At 42.2% G+C, this 27,542-nt stretch overlaps 1 protein-coding gene across 4 annotated transcripts in view; it reads right to left on the reverse strand.

Moving 5' to 3' along the window:
• Positions 1–27,542, reverse strand: part of CLYBL (citramalyl-CoA lyase) — a 243,212-nt gene that overhangs the window by 29,602 nt on the left and 186,068 nt on the right. For 3 of the 4 annotated variants that reach the window (XM_061170771.1, XM_061170769.1, XM_061170770.1), the window contains exons 3-4: positions 5,536–5,724; positions 1,488–1,589 (exon numbers count right to left, since the gene is read on the reverse strand). In XM_061170771.1, the coding sequence (XP_061026754.1) occupies positions 1,488–1,589; positions 5,536–5,724 (291 nt within the window). The remainder of the gene's footprint in view (positions 1–1,487; positions 1,590–5,535; positions 5,725–27,542) is intronic. The other variant, XM_061170772.1, reaches the window with a different exon arrangement.

A 27,542-nucleotide genomic window follows, 5' to 3' on the forward strand; every position in this document is an offset into this window, starting at 1 on the left:
TAGTTCATCCAATCTTTAGAGAAACTTTCAAGTTAACTCATTTTGATTGGACTGTAAGTTATTTCTGTTCTTCCAAAATTTGTTTTTGCTTTAAGAGACCCTCCAACAATAAACATAAAACCACAGGAGAAAAGGAAAGAATTTAAAAATCAAACTAATTGGATTATTTGCATTGGGATCAAGATTTCTTAGTAAATGGTCTCAGGATTAAAGACAAACAATACAAAAATCTACAACTCCAGAGGGGAAAATAAAAATGCAATAAGTCATCCAAGATGTATGAATAAGCAACTTGGACATTTCTCTGTGAAATTAAAGATGAATAACAGTCATCTTAGACAGGACTGTGGTGCTGCAAAGGTGGAGAGAAAGCACGCTAACATATGTGGGTGGGGAGGACATGAGAACCGGCGAGGACACTGTTGATTAATTTCAGGGGCTGTGAGTGCTTCTAAGTGTATTATGAATAAAATGGCAAACCAGCGCTTAAAATGAAATCACTGTATGAATCTAGTTGCATCTAAGAAATATGCGTTGACTATATTCTCAGAATTCTAGGGCAGGCTGGAAGGACTCGTGCTTAGTGGTGTAAACATGCTGATCACGAGGCCCGAAGCAGCTCCCCAAACATTTGCACTCTGCCCCTCCTGCATAGGCCAGTAGGTCTCTCAAAGTTCCCTCTCGGAGCCTTTGCTCACATATTATCTCTCCAGTACAGTTCAACTATCTTTTTTTTGTTCTTGTTTTTAGGTATTTCTTCTCTCCTGCCCTCGGGGATGGGGTGCTACAGTGATGTTCACAGGTCAGGTGGAACATGAGGCATATTTTGGAAAACAATTTAAATGGCCACTGATAAAGAGGAAGAAACAAGCTAGCTATGAATTCGTTAAGGCAAATAGTTTAATGCAGCCATACAATGGTGAAAATGCTTGGCTCAGCTAATCTTTCTGAATGTATATTAGGAAATATTTTATGTTCTAATGTGGCAAACTGAAATAATATAGTACAAATTAGTGTGTATACTAACTCAAAAATAGTAATCTTATGTATTAGACATTATAGATTATGTTGCTACAAAGAGGCCTGATAATTTCCCAATAAAAGGCAACTGTTACAAAAGAATAATTGAAAGTTAATTCATAAGGGTGACAAATGTTCATGTACATTTATTCTATAAATGTAATAATTCACAGCAAAAATTTATATAGTGATTATTTAATTAAAATTAATGCCAGGAATATATAAATATTTCATTTAAATATTTAGGACTAGGAAGTTTTTCCTTGCTACTGCGTCTATTTCTTTGTTTTCTAAGATGCTCACAACCTGGTTTTGGTTATTACAGATAACAAATGGTGCTCAAGGTTTACTTTGCTTATAAATCTTTCTAGAAAAATATTTTAAGTAGATGTTAAAATTGAAAACAAAACTTCTCTTTAGGTAATAAATAAAATACTAACTTACTAGCCACATTATGGTTTTCTTACCTTAAAATTGAGCAAACCCATTGCAGTTTCCACAAAAGGGATTAAATTCATAGGTTGTTCAAGTTTTCGGCCTTGTAAGTAGAATGAAAATTTGTCTGAAAACTAGAATAAAAAGTGTCATAGGTGACTAGTGGGGGAAAAAAATGTACAATCATTGAACTGTAGAATAGAAGTAGTATTTAAGTCTTTGACCTGAGGAAGTAATATCCCAGCCTCTTTCATCCACACAAAGAATAAAAAAAAAAAAAAGGGAAAAAACAGAGGAAAGACCAAAGAGAAAAGGTAACAAAGTTCCCAGCAAACTAAATAGTAAACCCCCAAGCATTAAAAATTGTTTTTTTTTCTGAAGGAGCAATTTGAGGCCTAGGAGTTAAGAGGTGGAAGGAGAGATTCTCAAGTATAAATGCTTTCCTTGAAAAGGTTTTTACTTAAGGCCTCTCGCCTTCCGTTCGTTCAGTGCATGTGGCAGGCCCCTAAAACAATGAAGGCTTGCTCTACCTGCCATTCTGGTTTTGTTTCGGACCCTGCACAGACATCGGTGTAACTGTTCAGCAGCCTTCTACGTGGAATCCATATTATTCATTATAGCAACACTACCCTTTGTTCGGAGGTTTTTCTTCATAATTTTTTAGCTTACCTAGGAAGACCTTAAAAAGGAAGTTTAATTCTTTGAAGACCAAAGCTCGCCAATTTTTTCCATGAGACCAGTTCACAGCTAGCTCTGTGCTGCCAGTGGGGTAGCCCAAATTCCAAAATCTATCATCTGGAAACATACAAAAGCTCTTGCACAGATCTCCCCCCCACCCCTTTCAAAGGGGGAAAAAAAAAAACCCCCACCACACTCTAAATTGTAAATCTATTATGTCTATCTAGATCTAATAAGATGTGGGGAGATAAAAAAAAAAACACACAGGTACGAAAAAGCTATTTTTGTAAATAAAGATAAAAACATATATATCCATTTTAAATTTAAGGAATATTCAGCCATTAATGGATATCAAAGGAAAAGGGAATTTTAATCATCTCTCCATTCAGTCTCAGTTGGGTAAATCATATCTAAGAGATTTGCATAAATATAAACCATCAAAGACTTTTCATCTTCAAAGGGGGTTTCAAGACCCTATAAGCTTTGTACTGTAATCATCGCAGGTCACCACCCTGCAGGAATAGGGCTGCTATGGCAACATAAAAAAACTAATGCTTAAGGCTTAGCATAATATTCTGACTAATAGAAAGGAAACTCATTTTAAAGGCTGGCAGCCTATTTACCAGAAGCAGGATTAGAGGTGTTACTTCCCCTTTTAGCTGCCCCCCTCCCACTGCCCGAGCAGCACCTCCCTCCCCAACCAAAAAAAATCTAATCACTGGGATCTTTAAAAAGCTTTTGAGCGATTTGCAGTAACTTTACAATTAGGCTAAAATAAATCACAGCTTTCAGTAATGAAGAATTATTCCCAGTTGCTGCCGCTGCCCCTCCCTTCCTCGACACCATGATCATCACCTCCTTAGCAACTTTACAAGGGAAGGAATAACTCAACCAAAATAGCAAGAAGGAAGAGAAGGCTACAGTTTCAGGGGACAAAATGTATAGTATTTCACGAAAATGAAAATAAAACCTAATTTATGGCACATTTAAGCTAGAAAATGGGTGGTAAAATATTAGTGATTTTGGTGTTACCTGTGCACTGGAGGAATTTTGTTTTTCTTGTTAAAAAAAGAAAAACTTGCAATGTTACTTGCCCCATTCTTTGTGATAATGGTTATAACCACAAAAACTGCAGAGTTGAAAACCAGGTAAATCCTTTACAATATATTCCCTGTTCCTAGTGAGAAAAATCTCTAATGCCTTTTGTTTTTACGCCAATAGGGGCATTTAAAAATTAAATATTCTAGCCCATCCTCCTCCTCCTCCTCCCCTTCTTTCTTAAAAAATTGCATTAAGTACTAACACAAAAGGTAACTAGTGGAGAAGTTTCAATTAATTTTTTTCAAAAGGAGACGATTAAATGTTTCCGGCCTGGTAAAGTGTTCATTTCAGCGAGGTGGAGGGGACTGGGGGCGTGGGGGGAGGAAAAGAAGGGGGAAGATCACAAAGAGATTGGGGAGGAGATGAAGTAGCAGGGCTCAGCAATTCTTTCAGTTCCAGTGCACACCCGACAGTGTGCTGGGAGAATGCGCCCTGTCCGGGATTTGTGGGAGAATTGTCCCGCGACAAAGGAGGCCCAGTCACGCTTGTTATCGTCCAATAAGCCGTGCCAGTCAAACAAGAACCCACACTAGCGACAAAAGGCCAGCAAGAGATTCTCACACAAAAGAAAACAAGGAAGCCCATCTTTCAGTTGTGCATCAGGCTCTGGGTTTTATGCTTCACATAAATACAAACGGAGAGGAAAAAATAAACAGCCCAAAAGGCTTCTGTTAACTAGAAATCCTATTTAGATTTCGGTTATGTTCCTCACATCCAAGGATTTAAAACAGCGAACAGAGGCCTTAGCTGAAGGCCGGGGTGAGCCCTCCCCTCTCAAATGAGGGGTAATAATGGTGATAAATAGGCATTAACTATGAAACCAAAAGGGAACAGTGGCTTCAGATTCCATTTCAATCAACTTAAGACACATTCGAATGGGGTAGGAACTCTTGAGGACATTAACCTGCTATCACTAGGATCTCCCAGCTCCTGAGGGGTGACCTTGCTGAGAAGAGCTCCAGTTTTGAAAGTAAATATGGGCCCTTTAACGAAGGTCTTCAGGAAGACACCAATGCAGAGCTGACGGACAGAAAAATAATGGTAGCTACATGTGTAATTCTAAACTTTCTAGTAGCTACATTAAAAGAGTAAGATGAAACAGATGGTGGATTTAATTTTAATAAGAGGTTTATTCAACCCAATATATCTGAAATATTATCATTTCAACATGTAATCAACATAAAAATTATTGAGAACATTCTTTTTTCGGGGGGGGCGCGCCAAGGAGGGTGCTATGAAGTCTTCAAAGTCCCGTGTATCTTACAGCGCATCTCAATTTGGACTGGCCACATTTCAAGTGCTCCGTAGCCACATGTGGCAGGCAGCCATGGCACTGGAAAGCACAGAGCCGACATAGCTACATGCACTGAAAAGGTGAGCAATGTATTTGGGTGCCACAACTAGAACTTGGCGTATTGCTACAGTTGAAGCCACAGCCTTAGGGATCACCCTAGATGTGGCATCAAAATCACCACTGTCCACACGCCCTTACCATGCTTCCAGCACCTGGGTGCCACGGGCCCTCCTCTCAGGAGTGGCACAGTGGAACCGTACTGTATTCGGCAGAGATCTGCAGAATCACAGCAGCCCCTAAATAAAATCTGGCCTCACCCTCCAACCTCCACCCCACTTTAACAATTAAAACAATCAGAGTATAATTAGGCCCATTTCAAAGTTTTCTTAAGTAATTTGACATGCCAGGGGTTTATTGGCTGAAAAGTCTGTCATGAAACAAACACACCTGTCAGCAATTTAAAAAGGATGAACTAGAAAACTGTTCAGGAAATAATATCTGTGCTAATTAAAACCACTAGTTAAAAGCTTCCTGTCTCTTCCTATAGTTGCCCTAAGGAGTGACCTTTTCCTCTCCTCCTCTAGGTTCATTTTTTCCTTTGCAGCCAATGTGCTTTCACTGTCTCTGATGACTTCAAATGAATCTGCCTAAGAGGTATGCAATCACTGCTCTTCCAGGTGGAGGGTTAGGGCCTGGCCGGTGTCGTCTCGGTAAGCTGGTTTCCAGGGGCTGCTCTGGAGGAGGCTGATCTGTCTAAAGCACAGATCTGTTAAGGCAGCAGGAGCATCATTTCAAGCGCAGAGCTGTTCCAGTGAACACTTACGGCAAAGCCAGGTTCTCCTCGTATGCAGGAAATGGTCTTTTGGGCCTGCTCCTTTTTCTCAGTTCCCTTTCTCTCTGCTCTGTGTATGCATTTTCAAAACCTACAGCACCCAAATCCTTCCTTTCTGCTACTCCTTGTTAGCCTCTCCTGAGTCTTTAATTAAAGCAAAGCATGAGCTACTCACCCACTGGATTTCTTCAGGATCTTCTACCTTTGGGAGCATCAGGCTGGAAGGAAGGACCCGGGACCGCAGGAGGGCCTGCAGGTCTTCTTCGGCCAGACCACTGGACACTGAGTTGATCCTTACACACTTTTCAGTTGGGCCCAGATCAAAGTCTTCAAGAGTTTTTACTATTCTCAATCGAGCTTCATCCTGTAAGTGTAGATAAAATGTATCTCCTAAGTTTATCATTGAGAAGAAACACAATCAAACTGTCTATGAAACTCTTACGTGGATTGAGAGTCTGAGCACCATTACGACGTCTACTATGTCCACCAAATAACTGGTATTTGAAATGAGTTGTCCAATCTGACGGGCAAGTGACTGATTTCCAGACTTCATTCCAGATGACTATAGCAGAGATGAGAGCCATTGTAATGCAAGCTGGTGAAAGAGTGGTCTAAATAGTGGTCTCAGGACTTCCCTGGTGGCACAGTGGTTAAGAATCCGCCTGCTAATGCAGGGGACATGGGTTCGATCCCTGGTCCTGGAAGATCCCACATGGCGCGGAGCAGCTAAGCCCATGTGCCACAACTACTGAGCCTGCGCTCTAGAGCCTGCGAGCCACAACTACTGAGCCCACATACCAAAACTACTGAAGCCCGTGCGCCTAGAGCCTGTGCTCCGCAACAAGAGAAGCCTGTGCACTGCAACGAAGAGTAGCCCCTGCTCGCTGCAACTAGAGAAAGCCCGTGTACAGCCATGAAGACCCAACGCAGCCAAAAATAAATTAATAAATTTATAAATAAATAAATAAATAAATAGTGCTCTCATTTTGTGCATTAGCATTACTTTCCCATTGGAAAGGTAAAATAATTAATAGGTAACATTTATTGAGCATTTACTAAGCACCAGGCATGGTGCTAAGTGCTCTACCTGCATTTTCTCATTTAATAAATCCAAGAAACTAGATAACTTACGGATTAATGGTAGTCTTGACTGCCAGCATATTCACATTAGGGAAAAAAATAAGGATTTGTTTTTCTCTTTCCACATGCATCATGCTTTTTTTATTCACTTAAAAATTTTTTTGCAACTGAGTTGAATCTTAACATTCAATTAAGAAGGCACTCACAGGAAAATGACACTTCACACTACATAAAAGCTCCAGCTTATTCAGATGGAAGGCAGTAATATCACCAAGAAATCCCTTCATGAAGTGGTAGACAAATACATTTTTTTCTTTGATTTGGCAGGCTTTGCTCCACAGTTAAGAAAAGCTGAAAGGTTGAAAGTCTGCTTCAGTATTTGAATTGTCCCCAGAAAAACTGTATAAAACCAAACATGTTATTTATTGGCTTTGAGTTGGGGTGATGAAGGGGGGATAGGGGTTGGGGAGAGAGGAGTGCACTGGGGGCGTGGGGGCCGGAATTAAGGGAAAGAAAGCCCTTGGGGTCATTACTTCCTGCCAATTTCAGTTTCAAAACCAAATTCCTCCAACTTGCCAACAGCCCTCAACAAATTCTCATTGTCAGAATGAACACTTATCAAAAGTAGTTTCATTTGGGAAGGGTTTTTATGATACTAATAAAACTTTAAAGCTTCTCACTGCTGATGAATGTAGTTTAAAAAAAAAGGTCTTAACAACATATGGCCATTTGGATAGCAATAGTTATCTAGGAAAATAATAAACCAAAGCAGAGAGAAAAAAGAATTATTTGAGCCAATATTGAGTCGAAGTCCAATCAAGGAGACAAGCCAAGACAGTAGATTTAAACCAGGCGGATGTAGGTCTATGACCGGGTGGAAGCAGGGAAGGTCTCCAAATGTGGTCTGAGTTAAACAGTGTGAGGAAACCAGCTTAGAGCTGTCAAGTCGGATGGACGCAGAGTACATAGGAGCAGTTTGAGACAGCTCTGTGGAGTCCTGATTTACTGAGCTCTGACTGCCAATAATTACGCCAAGCTTAGACAAAAGCAAGAGAGAGCTCATGCCAGCTAAAGTGAGGAAGGATGCAGCCAACAGTGGCTTGGTTCCACACCTTGCTGTGTGCTGTCCCACAGCAATAAAATGCATCCGCTTGCTCTGTCATGCCCTCTTGCTGCAGCCACAGGATAGGAAGATCCTGAAGGTGAAGGTCAGAAGTCAACTCAGTAGTATGGTTCCAAGGCCATCGACAGCTGTCGAGAGAAATGCTTCCTGTGTGTATCTAGATCCATGGCCTCAGAGAACCTAAGATGTGCTATGCTCCATGCAGCCTGGCACAGCTACAAACCCGGGATGGCTTCAGCTCAGAAAAGTTTCAACTTCCAGGTTTCCTTTCAAGGGCAGGTCGGGCTTGTAAAGGGTATGCTGGGACAAAGTGAATGGAAAATGGAAAGGAACTAACTAGATCATTTGGGCTGAAGTGCATTTTAAAACTTGAGGTATTTGAGGGACTTCCCTGGTGGCGCAGTGGTTAAGAATCCGCCTGTCAATGCAGCGGACACGGGGTCGAGCCCTGGTCTGGGAAGATCCCACATGCCGTGGAGCAACTAAGTCCGCTAGCCACAACTACTGAGCCCGCGTGCCTAGAGCCCGAGCTCCACAACAAGAGAAGCCACCACAATGAGAAGCCCGCGCACTGCAACGAAGAGTAGCCCCCGCTCGCCGCAACTAGAGAAAGCCCGCGCACGGCAACGAAGACCCAACGCAGCCAAGAATAATTAAATAAATAAATAAATTTATTAAAAAAAAAAAAACAAAAAACTTGAGTTATTTGAATCATCATCTCCATCCTCTAGTTTAATCTGCATGTGCGCTCAAGGATGCAAGATCCCTGGCAACATCAGCTTCCTAAATTGTTAATGTTGGTGTCAACCAAAATCTGACCTCTAAGCTGTTTAGTTGTTTCACTTGGATTTGAAGGGGACTGTTTGTTCAAAGCTCATGTTCTAAACCTGTTTGTGATTTTTATCTAAAGTCAGATTGCCATGGTTTCAGCACATTCTGGTTTACTTAGTAAAATTCAGCCCTTGTGAAATTGGCTGCAAATGAAGTACCCCATTCCAATTTTAGGCATAATCTGATTAGTAGTTTTCATGCTGTAATAATGAGCAGTGACTACTCAGCATTTTATTAGACTTTTTTTCCTCTTTCTGGCTCAGAATTAAAACCAAGCTCTTTCCACTTCATCATTCTGTACCTTTCCAAAAAAAGATGATGGCTTTGGAGGTATATTGCCATACAACACCCTTATTAACGGGCTGTTGCTTGTGACAATTTACATAAGTGAAGTGTGCATCCCTCTGCTGTGTATCCCAAAATATCCAACAACTTCACTGAATTTACACCAACCAACAAGCATGTTGATTTTTTTTTCTTTTTGGTATTTTAATGGTGAAATATGTTACTGTGCTAGCAAACACACCCATGCCATCTGTTGGGTGAGAGGAAGGCAGTTTCTAAGAACAATTAAATTTAGTTCTGGGTCTTCAGCTAGAGAGAACCACAGTCCACCAGTGGTGAAAAGAAAGAAATTCTGTTCATGCTGTTCTCTCTCTCACACAGGCCTTACCTCTTGCTACCGTGTCTCTTACATCTCTCTCATCTCCATCACCTCGCTCCCTTCACACTTTCATTCTCTTTCTCTCTCTTTTTCTTTGGCTCCTGTTTGGCCCTGACCATCCTTCCAAGTGCCATCTCATTAGGGGGATTAGTAAGACTCGGCCTGGCAGACACCACCTTTTCAGAAGGGCTATCCGGGTGATCTGCTGAGATTATTGGGAGGTAAATGCTCCCTGGAGAAAGAAGGAAAAGGAAATGAAGGCAAAAAGAGGCCACTCAAAAACAACCTTTATTGGGGGGTGGGGTGGTCTTACATTCTGGAAGCAAAACAGGTTGTTCAAAATGAAGTTTAGAAGGAACTGCACTCTAAATGTGTTAACACTGCAGGACAGCCTTGGTAATAAGCATTTCTCAGTGTAGGATGAACTTGTCCTCCTAAAATCTGACAACCTGAAAAGAGGGAATAATGAATGTAAGGCCTTCCTCAACAGTTACATGAGATTTTTGCAGAGACTAATTACCTTTGTGTGTTTGTAGCATGTTTGATTCCAGAGGTGGGCTCTGCAAAGGCCACAAAGAAAGTTGGCACAGGTCAGACTCTTCACAGGCCCTGGTCCTAAAAGGTGGTGTTACCAAAGTTCCCACATTCAACTGATGTTTTGTGCCATGGGCTGCTCAGTGCAGTGGACCAGTGGCTAATAAACTTGTCCTTATACATAAGCCACCGTATTATGTGACTCTGTCTGGGCCAGGAACCAAGGCGTGCTATGATTTCAGAGACCGGGTTCTTATCACCTGGGGAAGAGACATGCTCTGCTGACGTAAGAAAGCAGATAAATCAACCATCACCGAGACCTGCAGACTCTAAAATTAAAGGAGAAAATATGCGTGCCATTGGTTCAATTGGCACCCATTAAAGCTAATAACTAATCAGCCTTGCAAGTTTCTAGCTCAGAATGATCAAATCTGCAAAGAAAACAACATCCGTCCACTTTTACACTCCAGTGGAAGAGGTGGTCCCTCGCGGCGGGGCGGCACAGTCTCGCCATCTGGAGAATAAATCGAGTGTGAAGTACAGTATAGTTTGGGACCAAGCTCCGTGGCAGCAGCTCAGCAGTCAGTTCATTAGTTCCAAACTTCCAGGGATTAGAGCGGCATCAATTCTACTGTCGGATAGGAAGAGACAGACAGGATACGAGATTCAAGGAGGATTGTGACAACCAGGAGGAGCCCCTTGGGCTTATTTATAAAACTACAAAGTATAAACATACCCAAATAAGTGTCTTAAATAATAGCATTATTACAGTTTCATAACATCTGAATTAACACCTTTCTGTTCTTCCACCTCCACCCTGAAATCTTGTACGTTAATAACATATAATGTTTTCAGATGAAATCGCCGAGACGACCCTGAATGCAACAGGAGCAGTGAGAAAGCTGTGCGGCTGAAACAAGACTTGGGAGTTAAGAAATAGGGAATATTTTCTAGGCTCTGAGGAAATGCATAACCTTTGCGATTTTTAAAAATGAGCAATTACTATTTTCATCCTACAAAAGGCAAATTGCCATGCCACATACTCAAAAACACTAGTGAATTCTGTCTTTTCTGAATTTGTCCATCTCACCTCACTTCGATTTCATCTAATTCATAAAATGATGTCATAAGCATGGATTGGAATGGGCAAAAGGCCCTGATATTGGCATCTATATAAAATGACTTTTTTGGAAAATTTTGAGATCGTTTGGTTTAAAATTAAAAGTTCTGATGTATTGTTCCATTTAAGGATCTCCTTTTTCATATAAGTTCTTTTTATACACTAATATTAAAAAATAGAAGTGCCTGTGACAAAGTCATCATTAGAAAACTACTGTATTTTTCTTACAAATGTATAAAATGTATTATAATCACAGAGACTGCTGCAGTGACTGCATTAGAAAAAAAGCCAAATTCTCATTGATTATTACAACCTGGTAGTGTTTCTTTAGGTAAGATGGTAGTGTTGAGTTTTCTAGCCCCGAAAAAATTTTGGTTTGCCTGTTTTTTTTTTTTACCTTTGTTTTTTTTTTTTTTTTTTGGCTGCACCACGTGTGGCATGCGGGATCTTAGTTCTCAGACCGGGGATTGAACCCATGCCCCCCTGCAATGGAAGCACAGAGTCTTAACCACTGGACCACCAGGGAAGTCCCTTGGTTTGCCTGTTTTTGGAAAAAGAAAATCTACAGCAATATTGAACATACCATGAGTTAACTGGTTAAAATTTCATTCATCAATAACACCAAAAGCACCGGTAACAAAAGAAAAAATAAACTGAACTTCATGAAACATTTAAAATGTTGTGCATCAAAAGATACTTTCAACAGAGTAAAAAGGCCCACAGAATGGGAGAAAATATTTGCAAATCATATGTCTGATAAAGGAATATATATTCAGAACATATATAGAACTTCTAAAACTCAGCACCAAAAAAACAACACAATTCAAAAATGGGCAGAGGACTTGAACAGACATTTCTCCTAAGAAGATATAAAAATGGACAATGAGCACATGAAAAGATGTTCAGTATCATTAATCATTAGGGAAATGTAAATCAAAACTACGAGACACCACTTAATACCCATTAGGATGGCTACTATCAAAAAAACAGAAAAAAACAAGGGTTGGAGAGGATGTGGAGAAATTGGAACCCTTGTGCACTGCTGGTGGGAATGTAAAATGGTGCAGCCGCTATAGAAAATAGCATGGCAGTTCCTCAAAAAATTAAAAATAGGACTTCTCTGGTGGCGCAGTGGTTAAGAATCCGCCTGCCAGTGCAGGGGACACGGGTTCGAGCCCTGGTCAGGGAAGATCCCACATGCCGCGGAGCAACTAAGCCCGTGTGCTGCAACTACTGAGCCTGCGCTCTAGAGCCCGCGAGCCACAACTACTGAGCCTGCGCTCTAGAGCCTGTGTGCCACAACTACTGAAGTCCGCGCGTCTAGAGCCTGTGCTCCATAACAAGGGAAGGCACCTCAATGAGAAGCCCGCACACCACAACAAAGAGTAGCCCCGCTCGCCGCAACTAGGGAAAGCCCGCGTGCAGCAACGAAGACCCAACGCAGCCAAAATAAATAAATAAGTAAAATAAATTTATTAAAAAAAATTAAAAATAGAATTAACATATGATGCAGCAATTCCACTTCTGGGTATATACCCAAAAGCGCTGAAAGCAGGTCTCCAAGAAATTATTTGTACACCCATTTTTATAGCAGCATTATTCACAATAGCTAAAATGTGGAAGCAAACCAAGTGTCCACTGACAGAAGAATGGATAAGCAAAATGTGTTAAATACATGCAACGGAATACTGTTCAGGTTTAAAAAGGAAGGAAATTCTGACACATGCTACAACATGGATAAACCTGCTGTGCTAAGTGAAGACATTATGCTAAGTGAAATAAGCCAGTTACAAAAGGACAAAAATGTGAATATATTTAATAACCACTTAATGGTACACTTAAAAAATGGCTAAGATGGTAAATTTTATATTTTATCACAATAAAAAATGAGGAAAATGTTCATTTATTGATTTCATCCCACAAGTTATCACACTCTAGGCATTCTGTTTACTCTGAAACCGTAGATTTTGGTAGAGCAAAGTTTCTGAGACGCTAATTATGAAAGATCCTTTAAAACTCAGGTTTATTAAAATGCCAAACCAGCTTTCATTCAAAGGACTAAGAAGGCTCAGGATGTGTATGGTTGGATACACTGGCATACAAGTACAAGTAGCTCTTTGAGTCTCTGTTTTCAATTCTTTTGGGTATATACCTAGGAGTAGAATTGCTGGGCCATTTAGTAATTCTATGTTTAGCTTTTTGAAGAACTGCCAAACTGTTTTCCAAAGTGGTTGTACCACATTTTACATTTCCCACCAACACTGTATCAGAGTTCCAAATTTTTCCACACTCTTGCCAACACTTGTTATTTTTCATTTTATTTGTTTTTGATAATAGCCATCCCAGTGGGTGTGATATGGTATCTCGTTGTGGTTTTGATTTGCATTTCTCTAATGATTAATGATGCTGAGCATCTTTCTATGTGCTTACTGGCCATCAGTATACAGATCTTCCTTGACTTATGATGGAGTCATGTCCCGATAAACCCACTGTAAGCTGAAAATATCATAAGCTGAAAATGCATTTATACACCTAACCTACTGAACATCATAGCTCAGCCTAGCCTACCTTAAATGTGCTCTGAACACATATTAGCTTACAATTGGGCAAAGTCATCTAAACATGAATACCTCACGTAATTTATTGACTACTGTCCTAAAAGTGAAAAACTGAATGGTTGTCGGGGTAGAGAAGGATTGCCAGTGCATCGATTGTTGACCCTCGTGATCGCATTGCTGACTGGGAGCTGTGGTTCACTGCTGCTGCCCAGCATCACGAGACAGGATCGGACCACATATCACTAGACCAGGAAAAGATCAAAATTCAATATTCGAAGTATGGTTTCTACCGAATGCATACTGCTTTCGCACCATCATAAAGCTGAACCATTGTAAGTCAGGGACCATCTGTGCCTTCTTTGGAGAAATGTCTATTCTAGTCCTAAATTTAAAAAAATGGGTTGTTTGTCTTTTGGTTGTTGGGTTATGAGTGTTTTTTATATATTCTAGATATTTAATCTGTATCAGATATATATGATTCACAAATATTTTCTCCCCTTCTGTAGGTTGTCATTTCACTTTTTTTTTTTTGGCCACACCATGCAGCTCGTGGCATCTTAGTTCCCCAACCAGGGATTGAACCTGCATCCTCGGCAATGAAAGCACAGAGTCTTAACCACTGTACCACCAGGGAATTCCCTGTCATTTCACTTTCTTGATAGTGTCCTATGATGCACAAAAGTTATAATTTTGCTGAAGTCCAATTTATCTATTTTTTCTTTGGTAGCTTGTGCTTTTGTTATCATTTTGAGATCATTGCCTAATCCAACGTTATGAAGACTTACACCTATGTCTTCTTCTACTAGTTTTATAGTTTTAATTCTAACAACATTTAGGCTCTTCATATATTTCTGGTCTACTAATTTGTATACAATAGGGAGGCTTGTGATATTTTTATTTTGTGGTTTCAGTCTTCATCTCTCAACAAAATACAATGAAAATTCCCTGGGAAGAGGAAACTCAAGTGGAAAGAAAGGGCTTACTTCCATCAGCCTCTTCACTCAGCTCTGCCCTTACCCCTGACTGGTGAGTGGCTGGTGTTTAGCCTTCCTGTTGCCAACGCCCTACCCATCACCTCCCCCCCATGCTCTTCCTCTTTTACTTTGCCCTTTCCCCATCTGCTCCTAATGGATTTTCCTCAACTGTATACGACAGGTCTTGTGTTGTTGTGGGTTTTTTTCTGAGGACCTTGCCAGGCTACCCCATGAGCCTCTGAGGGACCTCAAACCCAAACCTATAGGGAACTGGGAGCTACTCCTGAGAAGATGTCCTGCATGGGCATAGCCGCCCGTGTTTTTTACATTTCTTGTTAACTTTATGATTTAACAGTGAGGCTTTGAGGTACACTTTGCACACAGCTCTTCGCAAAGACGAAGTATTTGCTTACTAAAGGCTTGCATCGCCCTTCCCAAAGCCAATAACAACCACCACGCTCAGATTGGACTGGAGCTCTGGAGGCTGCAAGTTCATGGCTCTCTCCACTCATTATTTTCTTTGTTCTCACTCATTGCTTGTTCTCAGCCTCAGAGGAGCAATGTGATTTCTGTGTTCTAGCAGGGCACAAGGAGCCATGAGATCTGTTCCAAGTGGGATGATCTGAGTGAGGAAGGGGTGCTATGGCTGCTCTCTCCTGGGGGGTAGGGGGTGGGCAGGAGCCATGGCTCCATGATGGGAGGGATCCAGAGGAAAACTGAACAGTGTCATCACTCATGAGGTGTTTTATGTACTGAAGACCAAACTTCCAGATACTTGAAAACATTTAGATAACAGATAGGATTCGTCCTTTTTTAAAAAAGAGTGTTGGTGATTCTGAAAAAAAAATTTTCTGAATACTATTCTCACATTCTGCCTGATGTTCCTGGTCTGGTGCAATTAAAATTTTTTAACAAGTAGGAGAGGGCTCAATCAAATGTTATCCACCATGCCCGGTGGTGGGGACAGGTGTGGAGGAGAGGGAACGATATATAAATCCTTTATATTGACATATAAATCAATAGAGGAATGTATCATCTAGCTGGGGCGACGCAACGCCCGTAGGATGAGAATTGAAGTAACAGTTCAAGTCAGTGGAACAGACTTGAGGGGACTTAGAGGCAGGAGGGGGCACGGCAGGCTGAGCTGGGAGGCAGGAAATTGAGGATTTCAGTAGGTGCAGAGGAGGGAGGGGCACCCAGCAGAGAGCTGGTAAAGGGCGAAGGGCAGAGGTGGGAATAATGAGTGAATCAAAAGGCAGATGGTCAGTATCTATGAGGTTAGGGAGGGAAGGTGCTGGCGCCCGGAGACGGACAGAAAGGAGATTCCCAAGTGGGCAGGGGAGAGCCCATGATTTAGGAGGCCCTGTTCCGTTGGGGGAGGAAAGGGTGATGGGGGAAGTGGGACAAGAATCACAGTTCACTTGAGGAAGCAGCTTCCACATCGGAAGCTGCCTGGTGCCCGGGCCGGACTGCGGGAAGGTCCACCCCACAGCCCTTAGAGCACGAAGTGGAGAAGGTCCCTGCTTGAGTCAGCCCTGCCCGTGGGCAACTTCCCCATCCCCCGAGAGCGCTTTTATCCAGAGATGGCCTCTAGTCCCAAAGCTACTTTTTTAAAAAAAAAAAATAAATTTACTTATTTATTTATTTATTTTTTGGCTGCATTGGGTCTTCGTTGCTGCACGCGGGCTCTCTCTAGTTGCGGTGAGTGGGAGCTAGTCTTCGTTGCGGTGCGCGGGCTTCTCATTGCTGTGAAAGCTAATCTTTTTGTCTGGAATGGGTGTTTGTACGCGGGTCTCGGATCTGGGGGGTTACAGTACCATACCTTGAAAGCCCTTAAAAGTGAAAATGGAAAGAACACGTGGAGTGGGAAGGATAGCCCAGGCCCCTACCCGCGCCTTCTAATTGGTCTCCCTCTGCCCTGGCCCTCCGACAGCGGAGAAGACGGCTCCCTTCCCACCTGGTGCAAAGCACAGCCGCAAGCAAAGCTGCCCTCTCCCTCTCAACCCGCTCTATTTGTGTTTGGCGACTTATCTGGGCTAGAGGAGGTAATGAACTGTTTTGGTTTAAAAGCCCTCCTGCTGGGTTGCAGTCTGCGTGGGAGAATAAAAGTAAACAAGCGAAAGGGAACTGTGTCATCAAAGGACTCTGCACCTGCCTTTCTTCATTGTAGGGTGAGAACCTTGCCATGTGCCACAGGTGGCACGGGGTACCCACACAGGGCGGGGCCGCGGGCCTTTCATTCTTCTTTAACAACAAATCAAGAGTGATCGGTTCATAATTTAATGAGACAGCCTTGCCGTGGTTCCAGATACGTATCAGGTAACAGCCGTGTCACCTGTATCCTGGCCTGAGCAGTTTTACTGTGATGCCTGCCACATATTTTGGCTGATGACTTCCTTTACCTCTCAAGCCAACAGTGAGATACATTGCTAGAAATGGATCCAAATGGTCTTAATGTAAATATAAAGAACCAGTTTTTTCTTTGAAGCCAAAGCTGCTTCACTTCTTTGGTGGAAAACATTTGTTTCCCTTCCCATCACCAAATTTTGGAGGCAAGTCGGCTGCTTCTCTCTGAGGCTGCGCTAAGGTAGGTTATGAAGGAGCCCAGCTGCACCCACGTTTGTTGCCGCTGGGAAATTCCTGTCTGTGCGCCAAGTGCTTCAACAACACTTCGCTAAGGTGCTGACACAAAGAATCTTGTCTCCTTAAGTAGGAGGTTATAAAAGCTTACAGATAGAAGTATAAATGTCTAATGATAAGGCACAAACAACCTTGCAATTAAACGAACCAAGCTAACAGGAATTTGAGCTAGCTGCAGGCTCAAGGCCTTGACTTCTATTCTGGGCAGGAAGCTTTACCCTGGGACAGAAGAGCATCCCAAACAGGATTCTTTCCATTCCTTAGTGTTAATTAGTCTTCCTGGCAACCATGAATGAAGAAATCAGGTAACTGAATAAGCCCTGTGATGGCAGAAACAATGTAAAGAAGTATTTCTTGCAGCACATTAAACTGGATCATTATTCTCACAAACTGCTTTTAAGGTAGGTGAGGCTTTACAGCTAAAAGGAATTTTAAAATTCCCCACACAATATTACCTGTTGGTTCTACCTTCGTATATATTGATTTCTGTTGCCCAAATATACACTCACAACCTCATTTTATAGTAGCTGATCACTTATTTTTCATGGTTTGTCGTTGTTTGTCTTGCTTCCTAGCTATTTCCCAAAGAAAGTGAATTAAAAAAGACTGTTTCTTTTAGGTGGCAAATGTATAAGTATTTTAAAGGGTAGAACTTTTCCACCTTATTCCTTATACATTTTATTTTATTCTAAAATCAACGAGGAAGGGAATTCCCTGGAGGTCCAATGGTTAGGACTCCGTGCTTTCACTGATGGGGCCCGGGTTCGATCCCTGATCGGGGAACTAAGATCCCGCAAGCCACGTGGCACGGCCAAAAAAAATCAACGAGGAAAGGGAAAGAAAAATATAACGTTTAAAATGGAAGAATGGAGGATGATGATAGCCATCAGAACATTCTATTTTTAAAAAGGCAGATTCTGCCCTTTGAGAACTAAGCTTTGGTTACAGCAAAGAGTGCTTCTCAAGGACCAGGCCACGTGGACGTTTCTCTCTGCCGACTACCACATCTTACGCCATAATTCCTCTGAAAATGGGTACCGTGGAGAAAGTGGCAGAGCCCAGAGTCATCTTCACTAGCTCACGGATACCAGATCTTCTACAATTAAATGTTTTCCTCGAGAAAATACTAATAAAACAATGCAATGGCTGGCACCACACTTGGTTTTCATTGCATTTGACACCTTTTCCTCTTGCCAGCTCTTCATGTTGACTTTCTCCTCGGCTTCATTCTTTCACTGGTGCCAGGCAGGCTCACTGCGGAACCACTTGGGTTTTCTTCCCTCTTCTTGCGCCCAGTAAATTTTCATAAAGCATTTAACGTGAGAACAAGCAGGTTAATTTGCTGTGCCGGTGAGCCAGGCTCTCGGAAGGCTCCCTGCAACACTGCCGTGTTCTGGCGTCAGGGTCAGAGGTTTTCGTCCCAGTAGCAAGGATGCTTACCAGCGCCTTCTCTGCGCGGACACCAGGTGTGATTTAGCACAACGGACTGTGTGGATGCTCAGTGGCTCCTCTAACCCAGGCGTCAGAACCAAGTCGCTCTTTGCTCTTCATGCAAGGTGAAGATGAAAAGTCTCGTGGGCTAGAAGTTCTGCCAGGAAAGGCTTCTGGACGCAGAAGACATGGAAAATCACCCCATCTTGCAACAAACACCTGGTTTCAGGAACATGAAGTTCTTCTTCATGATATCAGTACCTGTTAAAATCCCCGGTCATATCACAATGCTATTTTCCTCTAATGACAGGTAGGCAGTGAGAACCAAAGATTTTTTTCATATATAAAGAGAATATGCAAAAAACAGAAATAAGGAAATTTAAAAACTCACTGAATCCAGCCTTTGATTTATACCTAGTCAGTTGACATCGACTTTGAATGCTGATGCTCTAGGTGTCAGCCCTCACAAATAATGAAGGTGACTGAGGAAGACTCTCAGGGAAGAAGCCAAGCTTGGTGGCCAGCACAGTGTAGGTCCCAGGGATGAGAAAAGCAAGCTCCCTGCAGATGGCAAGCTTAGTGACCCTCGAGAAAAGGGCAGGCTCAAAGAAGAGGCAAAGGTTGCCCCACAGGGAGAGTGGCTGAAGTCACACAGAAGATAATCTTAGGACAAGCTTAGCAAACACAACTGCTGGAATTACCAGCCTTTTTGTCCAGACCACTGCCACGGGGCAACTTAATGTGCAGCGATGTACAGTTAGTTAATAGAGAGGACCAATGCGTCCCAATGCCGAGCAATATGGTTTTAGAATGAAGTCTATGTGCTCAGACATTCAAAATCACCTGAAAACGATGATGTATGTGCATACACAGTTCAAAGGGCTTGTCTCTCATTTGCCATCACAGCAGCCCTGAGGTGTAGACAGGCCAGGTATTATTATCCATGTTTGCTTGAAGAACGTGGGGGTTATAAGACTTATCCAGGGATCCCACAGCCAGTCAGCAGTCGAGATGAGGAAGAACTCATGTGTCAGGCTCCCAATCTTGTGCTCTGTCTGCAGAACCCCTCTTTGCACATCTTACAGAGTCTCTGATTTACCCAATAGCCTATAATAAACCATTTGTTTTCTGCTTAAACTCAGTAGAGTAGATTCTGTGGTTGGCTACCAGGAACCCTGGCCGATATGGGGATCATATACACATGCATTATGTCATGTCTTTTTCACACAACAGGTAGGAAATACCTTTATGTAGGGGATAATCTATATAATCATTTGTAATGACTGCAGAGTATTCTGTTGCATGGATATGCCATAATTTAATCAATCCCCTAATGATTAAGATTTAAATTTTCTCCAATTTTTTTGCTATTAATTCATTCATTTTGTTCAACAGATATTTACTAAATACTCTTCACGTGCCAGGTACTATCTTAGGTAATGGAGATAACAGCTCCCTGACTACACAGAACTTACATTCCAGTCAGAAAACAACTAATAAACAAGTAAACCAATAAACAAATGCAGACTATGAAACGATTTAGTAAGAGAACAGAATTTAATAATGGGAGAGTGATGGGGGGGAGGTGCTTGAGATAGGATAGCAAAACAGCTTCTTTGAGGATGTGACATTTGCCCTATGCCTAAAAGATTATATACACAAAGCTGTAATGAATATCTGAGAACATTCATCTTAGAGCACTCGTCTGAATATTCCCTTAAGCTAAATCCTGGAAGTACAAATGCAAAGTCAAATCACATGCTCATTTAGGCGCCAAAAGAATGGCCATGAGGGACCTCCCTGGTGGCACAGTGGATAAGAATCCACCTGCCAATGCAGGGGACACGGGTTCAACGCTGGTCCGGGAGGATCCCACATGCCACGGAGCAACTAAGCCCGTGCGCCACAACTACAGAGCCTGTGCTCTAGAGCCCGTGAGCCACAACTACGGAGCCCGCATGCCACAATTACTGAAGCCCATGTGCCTAAGCCCGTGCTCTGCAACAAAGAGAAGCCACTGCAATCAGAAGCCCGTGCACCGCAACGAAGAGTAGTCCCTGCTCGCTGCAACTAGAGAAAGCCTGTGTGCAGCAACGAAGACCCAACGCAGCCAAAAATAAATAAAAAATTAAATCTTAAAAGAAAAAAAAAACAATACATTCTCCTTAAACGTTTAAAAAAAAAAAAAAAAGAATGGCCATGAAATTTCAACTCTCACAGCCTCCTTCTAAACCGGCTCTGAATCTAGCAAGTCTAGGTTCCAGTCCCAACTGGGCCAGTGACGGGCTCTCTAAGAGACTGGATAGTCTGCTATCCACTGCACATCACTGCACCTCAGTGTCCTCATCTGAAAAATGGGGACAATAAAAGTGCCTGACTCAGGAATTGATGAGGATTGAAAATGGTGTAACATAAGTGGTTAACAATGTTAGATGTAAAAAAATACATACTCATTTAAACATGTATACTAAAATTGCTTTTTAAAAAAGGGGTGTACAAATTTATTTATTATTATTTTTAGTATTTATTTATTGAGGCTGCGCCGGGTCTTAGTTGCGGCACGTGGGATCTTCATTTCGGCATGTGGGATCTTTTAGTTGCAGCACGTGGACTCCTAGTTGCGGCATGCATGTGAGATCTCGTTCCCCGACCGGGGATTGAACCTGGGCCCCCTGCAGTGGGAGCGTGGAGCCTTGGTCACTGGACCATCGGGGAAGTCCCGGGGTGTACGAATTTAAACTCCCATTTCCTGGTGCCCACCCACCTGGGGTTGGTTCTGAGCTCATACTAGCTCGACCTGTTTTCCGGAACCCAGCGCCCACACACCAGGACTGTAATCCCATGGGGACAGGGATGGTAGCTTGTGGCTCTCATGTCCCTAGTGCCCAAACCAAAGGAAAACTCAGGGGGCTGGTCTCCTGGCACTGAGGAGAGTCCCCAGAGAAGTCGGTATACTCACAGATAGTGGCATAGCCTGCCTATTAAATCTTACACCTTTCATTTTAGATGACATCAGATCTTAAATATCCAAAGTCTACTTTCCTACAGGCGCCATGGCCTTCTGTTTGCTGGATTCTTCAGGAGGGCAGGTAGGTCTAGTGTGCTCACCACTGCTTGATAAAAAACCACAGATAGCAACCTGCTGAATGTTTTCGTTTCAACATAGAAACCCCAAACACGGAATCTTGAATTGGTGCCTTGTCAGGAATGGAAGGCCACAGGTTGCAGATGGCAAATGACTCACTGCCATCTGAAAAGGTCTATGCTGTTGGTACAAAATGTGACCACATTCCATTTCTTCCTTTGTCCATCTGCTGCTGTTGTGGTCTAGGAGTGATGATGATTTTAAAGATTCAAATTTGGACTGTGTGTAAGCTGATTTTTCAAGCCACATCAAATATGGTTTGGCAATAAGCACTACTTTGGTGCTGTTTGACTAAGAAGGTAGTAAAGAACACGAAGGGGCTTCCCTGGTGGCGCAGTGGTTGAGAACCTGCCTGCTAATGCAGGGGACACGGGTTCGAGCCCTGGTCTGGGAAGATCCCACATGCCGCGGAGCAACTGGGCCCGTGAGCCACAACTACTGAGCCTGCGCGTCTGGAGCCTGTGCTCCGCAACAAGAGAGGCCACGATAGTGAGAGGCCCGCGCACCGCGATGAAGAGTGGCCCCCGCTTGCCACAACGAGAGAAAGCCCTCGCACAGAAACGAAGACCCAACACAGCCAAAAAAAAAAAAAAAAAAGAATAATGCTAAAAAAAAAAAAAAGAACACGAAGGTTTCTATCTTTTTTCAGGCTGTATGCATATGTCACCTTTTTGAACGGAGGTGGCTGTGATTAAGGTGGCTAGCCACACAGCTGACTCACAAGAAGGCTGGTAAGAAGTTTTGGTTGATTACGATGTTAGACTAACTCTTTATCTACTCAATGTGCTTAACAACAAGGCTTCCATTGTCATCTTCTTAAATCCAGCCTTTCTTAATACCAATTTTTCAGTTTTTCAAAAGGGTGTTAAGAACGTTTAATGTTTAATAACATAGTAACATGGAAGATTACCATATTTCATAAAAGTCAGGCTTCGACTTCTTCCAAAGCCAAACAACATACGTATTCAGAATTATTTTCTTGGCAACTCACTTTTAACTGCTATGGAAAATATGCCACAAACGGTAGCATTCCTGAGATAAAAATTCGATGTGTTTGGGGCCTGAAAAATTGGTTTCTAAGTTTCTTTCTGGCTTTAACATTCACCATTCTCTGTATAGCCCTACTCTGGTCAACTGTCCAAGAGAACCCCCTCCTTCCAATAGTACAAATACGTACCCTTATTACTTCCTTTTGGATAGAAATAATAACGTACTGCTGGCCTAATATTTTAATGGTACAAAAATGCAAAATATCTAATATTTGAGTATTCTTCTGTTTTAAATATAAAAGCTTACAATCTTTGTCATTTTAGATGGAATAAGTTTTTTAAAAGTTAGCTTAGGGCTTTCCTGGTGGCACAGTGGTTGAGAATCTGCCTGCCAATGCAGGGGACACGGGTTCGAGCCCTGGTTCGGGAGGATCCCACATGTCGCGGAGCAACTGGGCCTGTGAGCCACAACTACTGAGCCTGCGCGTCTGGAGCCTGTGCTACGCAACGAGAGGCCGCGATAGTGAGAGGCCCGCGCACCGCGATGAAGAGTGGCCCCCACTTGCCACAACTAGAGAAAGCCCTTGCACAGAAACGAAGACCCAACACAGCCATAAATAAATAAATAAATAAAGTCATAGTAATAAATGAATACTTGCCCATTAACACACAAAAAAATATTAAAAAAAAAATGCTAACCATTGATCTGACAACACAGGGTTGCCACAAACCTTCAATTTGTAAAAAATGCAGAATCTGCGAAACGCAATAAAGCAAAACACAATAAAACGAGGTATGCCTATATTTTTTGCTATTATAGTTGGTGATTGATATCCTGATCCTTATTCTCCTGTTCCCACTTGTGAGCTGAATGGAGGAATCACATGACAGTTGAAGAGGGAGAGAATCATAAGCATTAAAGTGGGAGACCATTGAGGCCAACCCCTCATTTTACAGCTAAACAAATTAAGGACCACAGAAATGAATAATCCTCCCATCACCACCATCTTGGAAGACTTTAATTCTAATGGCATTTTTTTCTCACTATATATGAAATATATACTCTTTATGGAAAAATTAGATATAGGAAAGTACATGTATATATTTTAACAGATACTTGAAATCCACTTCACTGTCACACCATGACATCATCATTTGGAGCACTGGAGCTGGGCTGTACAATACATAATCTAAGGCCACCACTCCTAAGTCCCAATTGCCTGCGTCTTTCATTTTCTTTCTTTTTTAAAAAAAAAAATTTATTTATTTATTTTGGCTGCTCTGGGTCTTAGTTGCAGCACGTGGGATCTTTTTTAGTAGTGGCATGCGGGATCTAGTTCCCTGACCAGGGATCGAACCTGGGCCCCCTGCATTGGGAGCACGGAGTCTTAACCACTGGACCACCAGGGAAGTCCTTTCCTTCATTTTCTTAATAAATTGTCACTCAACACTAGTTGAGTCCATTCTTCATGCTCCTCCATTTGGCTCAGGCCTATTTTTTCCTGGCCTAACCTGCTACCTTCGTGGGCTGTAGCTTCTGGAATGTTCTGAATTCTCTTATATCAACACCCATTCCCTGGAGCACTGTTCATTCCATTCATCATAACTGTTGCTTCTTGGCTTTGCCCTGCTGACTCTGTCTCACTACTCCCTCAAGGGAAGGAAAGGACGTACACCCTGTTTGCAGGGCCAGGAGTAGAGGGGGGCATCCTCTTCATCCCACCGCCAGCTCCTTGTCACTGCCCCCCCCCGCCTTGTCCAACACTCCCCCCACTGAAATCCATGCAATCCAGTTGTATCACCCTTTCAAATCCCCATCATGCTCATCAGTGGAAGCTTCTCTACATCCCTCCAGTGGAAATCCATTCTCCAATACCTATCCTGATGACTCAGACACACTTTGATCCCACCTTTCTCAAAGCTGTCTCATCCCTAAATTCTCAAGCCCGGAAACCACCCTCTCCAGTTTGCCTTCACACATTTCTAAGTCCTGGACACCTGGGGTGGGGGTCAGGTCACCCTCAGATTTTCTTGGCTGTCTACCACCTAACCTGGACTTCATGGTTAACTGTTCCAACTGCTGCCTTCACAAGCACCCTCGATTCTTGTTCCCCTTTAATTTTTTTTCACTCTTGTTTGGGTCCGGGGTTTGGTTTATCGGGGGGAAGATGCATTCATCATTCACTCATTTGTTCAACTACTCAACTATGTTAGGTACTGTACTAGGTCCTGGGGATATAAAAATGTGTCCTTCTTAGGAATGAGCCTTGAGGATGTTGTGCTATGTAAAGTAAGCCAGTCACAAAAAGATGAATGTGTCAAAGTGTATGAATCCACTTACATGAGGTACCTAGAGTAGTCAAGTTCATAGAGACAGGAAGTAGGATGATGATTGCCAGGGGCTGGGGGGGAGGGGTAAATAGGGGAGTTGTTGTTTAATGGGTACTTTCAGTTTTGCAAGATGAAAACATTCTGGAGATTGGCTGTACAATGTCAGTATTCTTAATACTACTAAACTGTATACTTAGAAATGGTTAAGATGGTAAAATTTATGTTATGTGTTTTTTTTACCATAATTAAAAATATTTCTTTTTTAAGTGCACCAGTCTTGCAATAAACAGAAATGAAAAATTGCGATGTAGGGTGATGTATGTATAACAGGGAAGGCATCACATGGTGGTTGTGCAGGGGTGTGCCAAGACTGCTAATGGCCCCAGCACTCATTCTCCCCTCTTCCTTTGATTTGAGCAGGGCACATGGTTTACCTTTGAAAGCCTGCATGTCCCAGCCCCACTGGCAGCTAGGATGTGAATGGAACCGAAGTGGTGTGCGAAACGTTGAACCTCTTAGAAGGAAGCCACTTGCCCTCCACTCTCTCTTCTCCCATCTCACAGGCTGAAACTCAAACGTGGTATGAAGAGAGTCTCAGCCACGCCCTATTACTCAGGGCATCAGAGTAATAGGTAGAAGCAACATGGGTCTCTGGATGACCTCAAGGAGGAGGGCTGCTTACCTGCCTGGACTACCCGCCTGCCTCTGAACTGTTAGGTGAGAGAGAAATAAACTTCATTCAGTTTGAGCCACTCTAGCTTTGGGTCTTTCTGCTGTAGTAGCTGAGCCTGTACACTAACAAAAAAGGAGGTCAACTGCACATGGAGGATGGGGGTGATGGTGAGAGTGGAGTATGCAGTAGGGGCAAGAAGATTGTCTGGGAAGACAATATAAAGATAGGCTCTGCTACCAAGTCCTGCTTTCTAGCCTCTGAGCCCTGGGCACTGATCAGCAAACCTTTTACTGGTCCAGGATAATTCCGTTTCTCACTTCTCTGTGTGTGTATTAGGAACTGGGGGGTGTCTTCTAACAATGGAGGGAGGAGACCCAGGAGGAACCACAGGTGAAATTCTGGGGGGTGTGTGTAGATGATAAGTTGGATTTTAGATGTGTTTGTTTAGCGCCTCAATGAATAATACCTCTTGACCATCAAGGTTCTGAACCAACAGAACAATAAGGTAAAAGAGTCAGCAGGGGGAGATTTAAAACATCTCCTTTATTTCTGGTAAGAGCTGGGTTAGGGACACAGTTTAGTGAAAGAGTGTGCTGGCTTTCTAATACTGAACCCTGGATTTGGATTGGCCATTATGCAGTTATGGCAGTAGCTCAAAGATTCTGATATAACATAACATTTAGGGTTTACTTAATCATTCTATCCCTTTAAATGACAAGAACTGGTAGAATAAAGAAATATAAATTATTTAATTAAATATATAAACTTTTCCATTAACATATAATGGTTATATAATGCATTCTTTCATTTTTAAATTTCCCACCCTTCCTCCCTCCCATCCTTCCTTCCTTTTTTCTTTTCTTCTCTCTCTTTTTTTTTTTTTTTTGGCTTTAACAGATTTAATATGACATACCCCACATGCAGCTGGCCATTGGTCCCCATTGGTGGTCAAATGGAGTCATTATTGACATTCTGCTCCCACTCTCTAACTAGAAAAACCAAAAGTTATTGTGAAACCCACACTCCTAATTCTGATTGTGACCAGTGGTAAATGGCTGGCTTGCCCAGTCCACTTAGGGGATGGGTTCTTGAGCTCCCCTGGAAGATAACTTTAGGACTAGAGAAGTCTGTCTGACAATAAACTTCCTTTCCAGGGTATTTCTCAGTTTTGATATATAAGTCTGAACACACCGGCTCACATCCATCTCTGTACAGTTACCCCTGTCAGTTTCTGCCACCATCTACTGAAATGACCTGTCTACGTGTTGGTTTCTTCTACCTGGCAAGCATGTTGTACCTACTTAATAAATGTTTATTGAACTGAATAATTAAAAAAGAAGTAGAAGTAAGGTAACAGTGGGGTCTAAGGTGGGTTCTTTCAAGAGATCACCTTAAGGTGTGGAAGGAGAAACCAGTGGTATGAACTAGCGGTTGGCACCATGGGAATAGAGAAATGTCAGGAAGATCCAAGACCAGTACAAGGTAAGTGCTTTCATAGTTTTCCTACTGGAAGTCAACCATCAAAGCTAAGTTGCAAAACTGGATTATAAAAAACAAACAAGCATACAATGTGCTGTTATTTAAAAATCACTTGTTTGGAAATAAATAAATCCAATATTGTCACAAACACTGTAAGCTGTTCACCCTCAATTGTTAGCTAGCAAGTTGATTAACATCATATTCTAAATTTGAAATGAAAACTATATTGGAAAACAGTTTTTAAAAGATGTACTGAGACAGAACTCTGAGAACAGGCCAACAAATTCAGGCCAAAAGACCAGCTAGTTGACTGTTTGATAAATTTATAATAAAACAGCAGAATTTTATTGATACTATTACTCTGTGAAGCTGAAACACCCTAAAACAGAAAGGCTAATGAAGAGGGTGGATCTGGTAGAGAAATGAAGATACGAAAACAAAGCCGGGGATGGAGGAATGAAGCCCTTTTCTCTGATAGTGGGGTGTTTCCTTCTACCAAAAAATTTAAAAAAACGGTGGTTCATTCAAAGGATGATATTTATGGACAGCCATTACGTGAGCAAAAAATGTTTATTTCAAAAGAGATCCAATATTCAGAATAATATTATTA

Source organism: Eubalaena glacialis, chromosome 16 (genome assembly GCF_028564815.1).
Source record: "Eubalaena glacialis isolate mEubGla1 chromosome 16, mEubGla1.1.hap2.+ XY, whole genome shotgun sequence".
In the NCBI taxonomy this organism is placed as follows: Eukaryota; Metazoa; Chordata; class Mammalia; order Artiodactyla; family Balaenidae; genus Eubalaena; species Eubalaena glacialis.